The 14,377-nt window shown below is 41.8% G+C and overlaps 1 protein-coding gene and 1 long non-coding RNA gene across 10 annotated transcripts in view; both read right to left on the minus strand.

The window, feature by feature from the left end:
• Positions 1 to 14,377, minus strand: part of MGAT5 (alpha-1,6-mannosylglycoprotein 6-beta-N-acetylglucosaminyltransferase) — a 368,150-nt gene that overhangs the window by 138,877 nt on the left and 214,896 nt on the right. For all 9 annotated transcript variants that reach the window (XM_082397885.1, XM_082397881.1, XM_082397884.1 and 6 more), the window contains 2 exons: positions 2,963 to 3,034; positions 837 to 998 (listed from right to left, as the gene is read on the minus strand). In XM_082397885.1, the coding sequence (XP_082254011.1) occupies positions 837 to 998; positions 2,963 to 3,034 (234 nt within the window). The remainder of the gene's footprint in view (positions 1 to 836; positions 999 to 2,962; positions 3,035 to 14,377) is intronic.
• Positions 6,855 to 8,832, minus strand: LOC309631501. The gene is made up of 2 exons (XR_014246318.1): positions 8,688 to 8,832; positions 6,855 to 8,378 (listed from the first exon to the last, which is right to left on the minus strand). It is a non-coding gene; the product is annotated as an uncharacterized lncRNA (long non-coding RNA).

The following is a 14,377-nucleotide window of genomic DNA, read 5'->3' on the forward strand; positions in this document are numbered from 1 at the left end:
CCACATGCTCTTTCCTGGAAGACTATCTGATGCCAGGATGTCTGGTCCTGCTGTCTCATAAACTCAAGGGATCTAAGCAAAACTGACTCATTAAACTGTGACTTGGGGTTCTGCAAGTGTATCTGGATTTTTGCCCCAAAGGTATCAAATTAGTCAAATTAGGAATACCAAACTCATTTTTCATTTATTTTTAGATATGGGAACAGATTGTTTACTTTTCTCGTTTATTCTTCATCAGAATAGTTAATCTAAAGTCATGGCCACTTGATGTATAACTAATAGGGTATAAGATCTTCATGCTCAGGGATATTACAGAGGTTTCCCAAGCATCTCCTCATGAACTTCAAAACAAATTGGCTCTAGTTTAATTTATAGTATCTCTCTCTCAAGAACATAAGCAGAAGCACCACCAAACAGAACAGCAATGAAACTCACCAGTTAGTTGCCCAAATCCCAGAGCTGACAAATACCAAGAATACGAAATTGTCATGATGATGTAAACAGGAAGTTCTTCAAGATTGTATTCGGGTAAAGAAGAGAGAATTAAATTTCCTGATGCCACTGAGACAGAGTCAGAGGGTTCATAGCAAAATCTTACAAGCAGACGTTCTGCCTGGCTTCACCCAAGAAAACATGTGTGCCAGTTCCTGCTAAGTATAATTATTGTAACTGGGGAAAAGGACAGCCCAAAAAATGGCTGTACAAGAAGAGACTGCACAGATTCACCCTGAGGGAGTATCATTTGAGACATGACATTTCTCTTAGTCTTGTCTCCATGAAAATCAAATTTTCAAGAAAACTGGCATCCAACTGAAGTGAATTAATCAGAAACTCACTTTCTTCCGCTTTCTCTTTTCAAGATTCTGCTTCTCTGCCAGGGACTTGATTGCCTGGATCCACGCATCAGCCATTCGCCGGATCCGTAGTCTCATCCATCGGAATTCTTCATGCTTTTTCATCATACTGTAGAGAATATTAAAATCCGTACGAATTTCTGCCTAGAAACAGAAATTTAATAAAAATGAGTAGAAGATAGATAAGAAGTCCAGAAGCATAATGGTTTTCATGATGTGACATTTGAAAACTTGAAAGAGATGGTCAATTAAACACAGGGCTTCAAAAGTCTGGTCTGCTGAACAGCTTTGCTTGAAGGTCCCAGGACTGCCAATTGAGACAAAGGCCTCTTGACTGCTGCTCTGCTATAAGGGACATCATTAAAAAATCAGAAGTGGAGAAAGGCAGCACAGACTTGCAAAGCCCTGAGCTATGTCAAAAATGCATATTTTACAGTGAATGTGCTTGATACACCTCGAAATTCTCTGCACCCGAATTTATTGGCCCCTTGATCTACTGCAGGGTAGCGGACTCCTGGGAAAACTGAAGTCAATTCTTAACTGCCATTGTGTAGGCCGCCAAAAAGCCTCATTCTGTCTGCAGAGTTAAGTAGGGAAATAAATGCTCATCCTCTAGTTTTGTCCCAATCCAAACAAACAAAAGTTTATTATTTTCTAAGGAATTTAAAAGCCAGGAATACCATTTTCCTATAGTAACTGAATAAAATTTCAAATTCAAGCCAAAAGGGCTTCCCTGGTGGTGCAGTGGTTAAGAATCCTCCTACCAATGTAGGGACACGGGTTCGAGCCCTGGTCCGGGAAGATCCCACATGCTGTGGAGCAACTAAGCCCGTGCACCACAACTACTGAGCCTGCACTCTAGAGCCCCCGAGCCACAACTACTGACCCTGCGTGCCACAACTACTGAAGCCCGCATGCCTAGAGCCCGTGCTCCGCAACAAGAGAAGCCACCGCAATGAGAAGCCCGTGCACCGCAACGAAGAGTAGCCCCCGCTCGCTGCAACTAGAGAAAGCCCTCATGCAGCAACAAAGACCCAACACAGCCAAAAATTAAAAAAAAAAAAAATTCAAGCCAAAATAACTTAAAAGTCAGGAAGACTATTTTTCTAAGATAGCTGGATGCAGCCAGCAATTGAAATAACAGAGAAAAATAATAACACTAGTATTTTTTTCATATAACATCTAAATAAAACATTCACTAAATCCATCTTTCAGCAGTTACCATAGTTCATTCTAACACTCATCTGACCATGTTCTTGACTCAACAGTTTCCCAAGAATCCCACGGTCTAAGCAAGGCTAAGCAAACTCTGGCTCTTGGACCAAATCCCCCTCGCTGCCTGTTTTTCTATGTAAAGTTTTAACAGAACACAGTCACGTCCACACATTTACACATTGCCTAGGGCTGCCCTGTGCCACAGGTCAGAAAGATGAAAATATTTACTACCCGGCCTGTCACAGAAAAAAATTAGCTGATCCCTGGGGTGAAGAATAAAGACTTGAGCTTTTAATACAAAGCTTTTCACAGCCCCTACCTACCTTTCCCATTTCGTCTTCATTCCAGCTCATCCAAACCCCTATGGCCTTGTCCCACTGAACCAGACTCTACTCCCTGAAAATGCCGGGCTCTTGTACAGGCACCTTTCCCCCTGCCATCAGAGACATCTTTCTCTCCTTGACCTGGTATAACCTCATTCATCGCTTTAAATTCAACTCCAAGGTCGTCATCTCTTTACATGCTTTCCTGACCCATGCAGGCTGAGATCGCCACTTCTTTATTAATTTCCACGGGCCTGTGTTTCAGTGTTGACACAGCCATTATTTACAACCATCACCCTCATTATTAAATCACTGGGCGCCTCCACGTCTGGCACCAGGTCTTATTCATATCAGTAGCCTATCACGTAGGAACCCTCAGAGAAACTGCTCAATAAATAAACATATGCTAACTGGTTGACTGATTTGGTCACTCAGACTTCCACAGGGCTGGGGGTAGAAGTTCTTCGGTTTACCGTTATTTCAGATTACAGCTGGCAGAAGACTCCTCATGTATCACTTGGCATCATACTCAAATCACAAGCCTAGGGAGAGGTTTCCAAAATCACTTACCAATGAATTACGATCAGCTTCTTCGTAGGGATTTTTTGCTCTCCAAGGTAAATGAGGACACCAATTTTCAACCTGAAAAATAGAAATCGGAGACACTAAGTATGCTGGTGCATCTGTAAATGAATTAATGTCTGTGCAAAGCTCCAAGCACAGTTCCTGGTACACAGGAAGTGGGTTAAGTGGGTTATTACTATTATCGGTCAGATTCCCACACTTCTAGCTGGCAATCCAGAGGCAGGGCCCCTCTCAGATGAAACAGTAATCAGCCAAGGTCCCAAGGAGCGTATCATGACACCTCACATCTGTCCTTCAAAGACTTCACAGTGACTGATTCCTTAATCATTTAATCCTTGAACTTCTACACAGAAGGAGAGTGGGGTCTTACAGCAGAAAGTTAAAAGACTTGAACACTGCTGCCAGAGAATGAGAATGCAAAGGTGCCTCTGTACTATTTAGCAAGAGGACGGGAATGACTTGTTATCTGCTGTGGTGTGGTGGGCAAGGAAACGTCAAGGCATCTGAGCCACAGAACTCCATCATGTATCTCCAAATTAGGAATGCAACTGAGAGTTTAAGGCTAACTGATCAACGCTTCCCCTCATTTTCTGGCTGTTCACTTCACACTAACTCAAGGAACAGGGTGATAAAACCTATTGGAAAGAGAGATGAAAGAAAAAAACAAAATCCTTCAGCAATCTTGTGAGAGCCATTCTGGAAGATGGACTGTTCTGTCAATGCACTGGAGTTTAGAGAGCTGGGGGAGGAGGAAAAAGAAAGGGTAAGTGCCAGATTTTACAGGAATGACTTCGACAAAGGTTACCAAAGAAAATTAGGCAAATTCACACTTTCTAGTAAATGAAAAATGCACTGAGCGATACTGATGTCTGACCTCTTTGCCAAAACTGGCCATATAATTCCAAGATAGCACGTCACCCATTTATTAATATATGAGGTTATTAAAGATGGCTAATAAACAGGTGCTGAAAATAATGTTTCTGTGGCCAGGTGGACCTATAAAAATGAAGAGTGCAAGAGGGCGGGGGGCATCCTTGGAGGGTCACAGGGGAGGCAGGGATGTGTGTGAGGTCAGTGGGTCAGCAATGCACAGTCACACAAGCTGGTTGGCTCTCCAGCTCCCGGTGAGTTTTCAAAGAAACAAAGCAGTTTCACTACTCTAGAAATATCTCTGAAAGCAAGGTGATTGCTTGACTAGGACCCGAAATAATTGGGCAATCTGCAGAAAGCCCTCTGCCACCGCAAATGATCTGAAAGTAACAAGCAGAGGGCAAAAGCTTGGGGGAGGGTGGAATTCCTGGATAGGAAAAGTACACGATATTCTCTTTTCTTTTTGTGGAGTGAAATCAGACTTGACCATATTTGTGAATGACTTCAGAGACTCAAAAGGACTCCTCATAAGAAAAGTTGCTGTGGTTTTTACGCATAAAAAAAAAGAAAATACTAACTTGCCTGGAATGCCTATGTCTAAATACTGAGCCCTTATACAGCAATATCACCATGAAAGGCAAAATCACCAAGGAAAAGCACTCTATTAATACAAATGAGAAAAGTGAGGGAGAACCAGCAGAAAAGAAGCCTCAAGGGGGATGAAGCCTCGGCTGGTCCCAGCAGCACTGCACACATGTGTGCCTTGTGTTCTCAGGCCGGACTGAATGATTTAATTCAAATTAAATTTTTGTAAATGGACTCAATAAGACAGTGCTTTAAAGCATATTTGTAACATGAAGGCTTCAAATGGATTGTAGACCTGACTGTGAGACCTTCCACTGCACAGAAAAATGCATGAGGATGAGAAAGCAGGATATAGATCTGTAGTCAACCCCACACTAAATAAATAACAAAATGTACAGAGCAGCATGTCAGGATAAAACATGTCCTCATGAAGAGCATGATAGGGAAAGATGAAACACGACTATGAATAAAGAAAATCAACCAAAAGGAGAGACATTAGTGAGGTCAGATAAAGGAGAGTACATTCACTCCTCTGCCCTTAGAAGAATCTTCTGAAATGTACTCTCATGAAAATACAGTTCAAGGTGATCTTCTAAAATACGACTTCCCGACAGAATACTCAAGACTTTAATTCCTCTTTGAAACTGATCTTTATCTCAGTTCTTCTTACGTTAAGTCACTGGATAATACTGGGCAAGATTTCAAGGGCATCCCTGAAAGAATGGGAAATGGAGTCTGCCTATTTTAGCTTTTAGCAAGAAATCTTACCGTTACATATTCACTCATAATGGAGGAAAAACCAATTCTGAACATCTTGACACAGGAGTACAGTGGGTTCTTAGGGTGGCTGTTTTTGTACACAGTGATAGGATAACTGGTTAACAAAATAATTCAATTATACATAAACCAATTACTCCACAGGGAGAGGGGGGAAAAACAAAAAACAAACACATTTCTTTCTGAAACCTCAGAGGATTACCAGGATTGGAAGAAAGCCAGCACCGGCAATACTTCCACGTACTGAAACAAACAGCCCTCAGATGAGCAACATTTTCCTAAATAAGAACATCATTAATAACACTCAGGGAAAATCTTGCTCAGGGCCAATAATTCAACCTCCTCGTCCCTAACTGTTTTGTCTGATCTACCTTGGCTCCTTCAGTGAGTATAACCGCCCAGCACAGCATCCTACCAAGAAAGCTGGACCCCAGAATGAGCCCACTGTCTTCCTGATCTGGAAGCTCTTCTATTTCAACTCATTCTTACCATCTCTTTTCCTGGCTCTCAGAACCCTAGTGTCCTATGTCTGCCTGTGGTCATCTCCCTTCATCTACTGCCTTGGCTATGCTTTTTTCCAGCTGTGACCTTGGTGCTCTCCTTGGGACAGGATCTGTGGCACTGGACCCTCCCACTGTCTACCCTGACCTCTACCCGACTCCTGCAAGCTGGCAAGTCCTCCATCAAGCCCTCTGCCAGGGAAGGGACTGGACAGCCTTAAAAGAGTCCACAAATCACCACAGTAAGTCTAAAAATTGAAAACCGTCTGAGTTCACGGCAACACACACACAACAATCGATAGAGGAACAGAACCATGACTCTATTAACCTTCGATTTGAAGGCAAAACTTCTACAGGAACTAATCTTTTTAGTGCACTAGACTCAGGCTACAAAATGAAGAGGCAGCAGAAACAGAAAAGACCAGCCAGGCTAGACCTTTGGAACATTAAGTCATCTTCCACAGAGAGGGCACAATGAATCACTTTTCTTGAGCAAGGAGATCTAAAATTAACCAATTTTATTTTTGACATTCCTCCTCCCAATGATTTAAACTTCTTTGACCTGAGAAGGTTTTGCAGCTTCATCACATACAGTGTGAATCAAAGCAAAGTTCCTAAACAGACCTCAGGTAGGTCATACTTACTTTCAAGTTCCGTAGGATGGACAATTCATTACATTTAAGAAAAAAGAAACTGCTTATAGAGATTCCTACAGCTCGAGTTGGAATTTAAAGGGGGAAAAGAAGTAATAAAATTATAGCAAAAATGAGTAGGAGACTTAACGTATGTATGTGTGTACTTTGGCGTAACTGGCCTAACTCTCTGTAGTAACGTTCTGTGTTTTTGAAAGAATAATAATCAGACTCCGTTATGGCCTCTTCTCTCATGCTTAATGAGAAAGGTTTTGCTTTAATGGATCACTGACATATAGAATTTCATGCTGTTTTTCTCCTAGAGTAAGTGCAATCAAAACTAAATGAGCAAAATGCATAAAAAAAGTCTGAGGTTATCTCTGGATACTGGTGTCATGGGTGTTTGCATTTTCTTCTTTATGTGAATCTTCATATTATGACTTTTTTCTTTTAAATGAACATTTCTTAATCAAATAAGTTTTAAAGGCATTACATTATATAAGCATACAGTCATTTATTGAAGGTTTACAGTTCAGGGAAAAAAACAAATGAACTTGACTGCATCCCATCATTTAATCCCCTGAAGTGCCCTATGACGTGGGTTCCATTGCCAGGTTACAAGTGAGGAAAGCAAGGCTTAAAGGGGCTGAGATCTTGCCGAGGTCCACTCACTAGTGAGCAGCAGGGCTGTGTGATGACTGAGATCTGTCGGCTCCTGGACCAGGACACGTCAGAGCCACCTTAAGGGCCAAGGTCAGTGAAGGGCAAGGATACGAGAGTTGCCGAATGTGGAATCCACCAAAATGAATTCTATGCCCAACTCCACAAACAACTAGGGGGATAGCCTTAAACTATTTGACTTTCAAGTTTTCTCATCTACAAAATGAAGGTGCTGGCTTGGGTGACCTCTTAATAATTCTATTAGCTATAAGATCTGAAAAAGATGATTGGACATCCTCCTGTCAGGCTAGTTGGTTACATACCAAAAGGATACCACTGACTATATCTATTCATTTGATCCACTGATGATACACACATATATACATCCACACATATTTGTTGAACTGATGACATATCAAATGTAGTTACTCATTAAGGGGCATGCTTTTAAAAAAGACTTCTTTACCCCACTCCACTCCCTTCCCTGACCTACTCCCCTGTCTAAAGTTTTGAACAGGAAATGCACATGGTAAAGGATGCCACACATGTGAGTGGTTCTGCTATCTGGGCTCATCCTCTCCATCAAACACCTGAGATGATGAGTATTTGGGCCAAATTGCTTATTAGGAAAGGCTGTGCCTGTGGGGTGGGTAGGAGACGAAGAAGAAAGGCGACAGTACGCCAGGAGCCAAGCGCTAGGAAAAGCGCTTCACACACGTCATGTCCTTCGGTCTCCACGTAATCCTCTGGGCAAGGTTCATCGTGACACGTGAAGACAGAGGTGCAGGGCAGCCCCACAGCTGGGGACGGAAGTGCTGTCTGTTCTGCCCAGGGCCGTACACTTAGCAGAGAAGCCAGACGTGCGGCTCCTGCAGTCCCACGAGCACAGTCAGCCTTTGATATGAGAGTATGATTGCCTAGATCTTCTCTACAAAATCCTTCCGAAAGGGTTTGCTCTGCTCCTATTGCAGGGCCGTGCTGGAAGGGCCATGAAAGTGACGGTAACTCCCTGCCTGCAGCCCTCGCCCCTGATGTCTCTTCCGCGCACAGCAGGGGTGATTGTTTCAAAGCCCAAAGTGGATTACATCCTACGCTAACTCAGACCCTTCAGTGGCTTCTCCTCGCCCTCAGAATAAAACCCAGAATTTATCCTCAACCTTACGCTGCCTGCCCCACTACCCCCGTCCCCCCAAAGAACTCCCTTCCAAGTCCAAACACACGCCAGGCTCATTCTTACCTCGGGAGGGTTGCCAGGTTTGTGAGGGGAGGGGAAAAGATGCTCAGTTAAATTTGATTTTCAGACAAAGGATGATTTTTCTTTTTGGTATGTTGCATGCAGTATTTGCCATATAGTCGCAGTTAAAAATTAAATAGGGGCTTCCCTGGTGGCGCAGTGGTTAAGAATCTGCCTGCCAATGCAAGGGACACAGGTTCGAGCCCTGGTCTGGGAAGATCCCACATGCCGCGGAGCGACTAAGCCCGTGAGCCACAACTACTGAGCCTGCGTGTCTGGAGCCTGTGCTCCGCAACGGGAGAGGCCGCGACGGTGAGAGGCCCGCGCACCGCGATGAAGAGTGGCCCCCGCTCGCCGCAACTGGAGAAACCCTCCCACAGAAACGAAGACCCAACACAGCCAAAAATAAATGTAAATAAATAAATAAATTAAAAAAAAAAATTAAATAGAACACTCTTTCGCTGAAATTCATTATCATTGGGCATCTTGTATTTTACCTGGTAACCCCATACCTCAGCGCTTCTGCATCTGCTCTCTCTCTACCTGAAGCACTCTTCCTTCCAGAGTTCCCATGCCTCCCTCCCTCCCTCCCTCCCTCCCTCCCTGCCGCACTACGCTCCAACTTTTCCTCTGAGAAGCCTTCCCTGGCCTGCTTCCCTGGCCACTCTACCTCCTTACTCTGTTTTTCCTCGGCACACCTACCACATGTGGAAATTATCTGACCCATGGGTTGACTACTATTTGCTGCCCCATCCGAATGTAAGCTCCTTGAGGACAGGAACTTCAGCTGGCCTGTTTCCTCAGCCCCAGTGGAAGCCCTGGCACACAGCAGGTCCTCAATCGTTCCTTGTTACACAGTAAACAAAAAAAATCAAAGACATGGCTTGAGTACTTAAGATATTCATGATAAGGATACTCTTTTCCATTTAAGTGACACTTATCTATTTTCATTGTTTCATTAGGACCTTTCAAAATACCCTGAGGGAAGCAGGGCAGGCTTTACCTTGACTTCAGTGGGGAGAAACCAGTCTGAAAAGTCAAGGGAATGTTCTAGGCCACACAGGTAGGAGTTGGATCCAGATAGGCAATCAGGCCCATGTATTTTCTTTTTTCCATGTAAGGCATTTTATTTTAAATATAGCAGTTTGTACATGTCAACCCCAAACTCCCAATCTATCCATGTATTTTCTATAATATGTAATGCTGCCCCCTACCACGGGAGGGGTGGCAGGAATATCACAGACAGTATGGGAGTGATCGTGTGCAAGAGAGACCCGAGGGCTGGGGAGATCCGAGACAGGGCTACTCAGGATGTTAGGGAAGGGGCAGGACTTCAAGAGAAATTGCTGTAAGTTTTCAACATACCACAAACCAGTGGGGTTCTAATGACAGGATGTCAGAGTTTCAAAAGTCCATCCCAAATCTCTATGGGACGAGACCTGTCAATTTCCTTTACACAGGAGAGGCAGCAAACGAATTCCTCCGTCGTGAATCACATATATAATACAGAGAGATGCTTCTTACGTTGCACAGTGGAAGAACCAGCCTCACTGGGCCTGCATCCACACTGAGGACACAAGAGCCACAGTCACCCCATTTATAAAGGTAGTCACATTCCAGTGACCAAGGACAGAGTTCCTCTTTTGTGGTAATGTGCAATTTTGCCAGAAGCGTAGATCCAGGCAAATAATGCAGAGTGACAATAAGAATAAAAGCTGGGCGAGAAAACTGTGCCTTCCAATATAATTGGCTCATTCCAGTCTAATAGTCTAAACTGATCCCTTGCATTCCCTTATAGATAAAATATTAGAGAGCATTATATTAAAATTGTTAATAAGTGCTCAAAATGCCCTTGCTTCATGTCTCAAACTTAATGTTCTTAGCAGATTTTAATGTTACAAATTTTACAATAATGTTTCTTCACGATTAGAAAGATGATAGCTGGGGAAGTCACCCACTTAGAACAAAGAGACAAAAAAGCTATTGACTATTTTAAAAAATGCTTTAAATAGAGTTATTCATTCAATAAATATGTGTGCCAGGCACTATTATTCCTGTGAACAAAACAGACAAAAAATCTCTCTGGAGATGACTTTCCACGTACTTGCTCTTAACGTTGGATATTGATGGTCACCCCAGGACCTTTGCACTGAATTGTTCCCCCTGCCTGTTAAATACTTGTGCCAGACATCTGCACCTCTTACTCTCTCACCTCTAATTTGGTGCTCACATGTCCTCCTCTCATCTGCTCAGTAGGGCATATTCTGAACACGCTGTCTAAAGCTGACACCATCACTTCTCATGAGCATTCATGAGCCCCCTCTCAGTTTCATTTTTCTCCATAGCTCTATTGTAATCTAAAAGATATGTATTTTACTTTTTGTTGCCTGTCTCCTCCTACAAAACATAACTTTAAGAAATGTTTGTCTTTTTGTGCACTGTCATATATCCCCAGCACCCAGAAAAAACCAATAGCAATGAAATCCCCTGGTACCCAGATGATGGTCTCTGAGTGTCATTTCCCACTAAGAGGAACCAAGGGTACTTAGAGAAAAGGCTGATTCTAGGTCTAGGGCAGAAATTATATAAGATGAACCTGGAAGCTCTTGTCATACCAGACGAGATCAAAACTATTAAAAACTCCTAGGTTATGTCAAAACGACTCAGAAGACAATGTGAATTGGCCCCCACTGGTCAAAGAAGGTATAATATGAGAACTAGTAAGAAAATAATTGGAATGGATCAAACATATCAAATATGTTTCAATCAATGAGTTCATAATGATGGTAAAAACCAACAGGCATACAAACAAGCAAGCAAACAAACTACTAGTCACCAATGGAAGATGCTAGGAAATCAACAGAGAACTCAAGACTTCTCTTATGAACTGTTCCGCAGGGTAACCAAATATCAGATGAGGACTCATTTCTCTACACAGAGTATTCCTGATATATTAAAAAGGAATCCCTGATGAACCCAGGCAGTGATAATCAATGGCTGCTAACATCCCAAAAACAGAGAGAACCAGGCATTTATGTGCCTCTTAATAGACGTATTTAATACCACCCATGAAACAGTTTTGAAAAAAATATTAAGCCTGACTCTGATCAAGCCTCAGCTCTACTATCAATTTACAGGAAGTACAAGGGGCAGGGAACCAGGTTATACAACAACACGGGGATATAATCGTCAAAATTCAGAGGACAACAAACTCTTCTAAGGCAAATAAAGTTTCTTCAGTGAAAAATCACAAGAGGAAAAAAATAAGAGGTGAAAGGAAACCTAAATTAAAGGGACTTAAGAGACACCAACAATGGTAATTTATGGTCCTTGCTTGAAACTCTGTTCAAATAAATAAACTTTAATTTACAAGAAATGTGAATACTAACCTGATATTTGATGATATTAAGTAATTCCGTAATTTTTAAAATATGGAATGGTATTAGGAGTTATATGTTTTAAAAGAGCCTCTTTTAAAGGTACATAGTGAAACATTCACAGATGATGAGATCTTTGGGATTTGCTTCAAAATAATGAACCGGGAGAGGTGTCAATGAATGAGATTGGCCACGAATTGACAATTATTGAATGTGAGTCATGGGCACATGGGGGTCCCTTACACCCATCTCTTTTACATATGCTTGAAATTTTCCAAATTAAAAACAGTTTAAAACATAAAACTTTACAAATATTTTATTGGTATATAATAGAAATAAATGATCAGAGACAATATTTAAAAGTTTGTAAAAAAACAAATTGGAGATGACGGCATCAAAGCCCCAGTCTGCCACATGTATTCCAAGCAGCAAAGAGGTGTTGGTTTGGGGTTTGGCAAATCCTGCCATTTACCCTTAAATTTTTGTTTAAGGTAGAGGTCAGAGTAAGAAATCTCAATCTAAATGTTGTAGTATGTGGAAAAAAAAAGAAATAAAAAGATATAAAACTAAATGTTGTAGTATATGAAACTATGGACAAAGAGGGTGTCACTAAGAGGATGAACTTGGGAGAAGGAAGAGGTTGGGGGAAATTGAGAGATCAATCAGGCTGATGACAAATGCTGTTCTGTAAACTTGGGATTGTTTAAAAAAAATCCTTTTTCTAAATATGTCTTAGAATTTAGGTAATAAGAGCCACGAAAACACATAGATGGAAAAAGATAAAAGGCTGAATTCAAGAAGTGCAAAGAACACGATCATAAATCTGTCACCTCCTGTACCGCCAAAAAAATATTATCTCACAGAAAGAGAATTTCCTACGTCAAGGGCTAGACATTTGAAAGGTGTGTGTGGGTATTCTCAGGCAACAGTCTAGTGGCATTTTTAAAGTACTCCCTGACTTGTCCCAAATGTTAGTTATATTTTCTCATTTGGATTTCTTCCTGCAACCTAAACAGTCAATTCTTTACTGCTGCCCACTTTGACAAATTAGTTTGTGCAACACCATTTCCAAGATATCTTTAGCAGCCAACACAGCCCATAAATCCAAATCATTGTACTGGTTATTAGGATTTCATTTCATGCTCACATTCACAAACATTTAAGCTTTCAACCTTTGCTGCTGGACATTAATCTTGGCATTAATCAAGGGATTAAGTACGCTGAATTTAAACTCAAGGTTAATAGCACGCTCAGCCAATATTAGTTTTACATATTGCCAAGGGCGAACAGAAAGAGGAAGAGACCTTTATGCCTGTTGTTTCTGAAATATAAGAAACAGATTCATGAGTAAGGCATGAAATTGCTTCTTTTGTTCCTTTATGAGGGAGTCACACACACAGGCAGGCGCACCCACACACACACATACACACTCACTCAACCAGTCCAAATTGGCATTAGAAGCAACAGCTTGTACACATCCTAAGATCTAGCAATCAATCACTGAGCAATTGGATTATTTCAGAGCAACTATACTTCCAATGGCAACACAAGTGCTTAAAAAAAAACAATACAAACAAATTAAGAAGTCTGGCAGGGTATGATGGTTGCTAGTTGCTAGAATAATTGTGTAAATAGCAAAAATGTGTGGGAGTCAAATATATCAGCACCATCTATCAACGTAATATCAATAGGGGTAAAGAAATTTATTCTCAATTTTGTAAAAGCTGAGAGCAGTAAAAGGCTCTGCAGAGGGCTAAGTTAATAATACCTGAAACAATGACATTTAGAGTAATTACTTTATAGGGTCTTGTGTCTATAACGGGAGTAGTTAGTTACATGGCTCACAAAAACAGACACAGAAAATGAACTGCTCGATGATCTGGAAATGCAAGGCTGCTTAACGCATCATTCTTTCAACCCTCACCACTTGCAATGGCTAAGTACTTGGTCTCCATGAGTTACATGTTCAGGAGGATTGGCACTGTTTCTTTTTTTTTGTGTGTGTGTGGGGGGGGATAAAGGATCAAAATTATGAGTATTCAAAACTAGCAATGAAGACTGATTAATGGAAACCAGCTAACTTAGAGCCGTATTTCAAACACAGGTGGATTTGAGCATAGAACTGAATTCAAAGGCAATGGTGACAAACGACTTCACTTGAGTTCGGCTTTTGTTTGACGTGAAAGGGCAACAGGAATGGTCGATGCAGAAGCACTAAAGCAACTTAACCTCTCGGAGCCTCTAGGATGCGGCTCTCTACTACTCAGAGCTGGGGAGAGGTTGAAATGACGCCGTGTATTTGAGGTGTCAGGCACACAGTGCAGCTCAGCCATGTTTCATTCTTATTGTCTGCCACTCAACAAGGGCAATGACAAGACTTTTAGCATCACACCCAGTCCCTAATACAGCATCAGACATATGACAAACATCCGTGGGGATAATGGAAGGGGAAACACTGATGGCTTTACCTCCTGGGATTTCCCATAAAAGGCTGGTTAGACTACAAGTTGGTGAAGGTAAAAGCAGAAATTTATACTCCCATAATTCAGCAGAGTTGGCACACTGAGACAACTGGGGGAAAGAAAAATGCAGGAAGAGCGCTATCTCCTAAGATAGGTCCGAATCTAAATGCCTCAGTTCAACAGGTGACTGACTATACAGGAGACATCTTACTTCATGTCCTCTTTTATATCTGTCAAAGCTCTGCACTTAAACGTAGATGGAAACAAGAATTGGCTCTTCAGTCAGGATTAAGAAAAGAAAGT

The sequence above is a fragment of the Balaenoptera borealis genome (genome assembly GCF_965194805.1).
Source record: "Balaenoptera borealis genome assembly, chromosome: 6".
Taxonomy (NCBI): domain Eukaryota; kingdom Metazoa; phylum Chordata; class Mammalia; order Artiodactyla; family Balaenopteridae; genus Balaenoptera; species Balaenoptera borealis.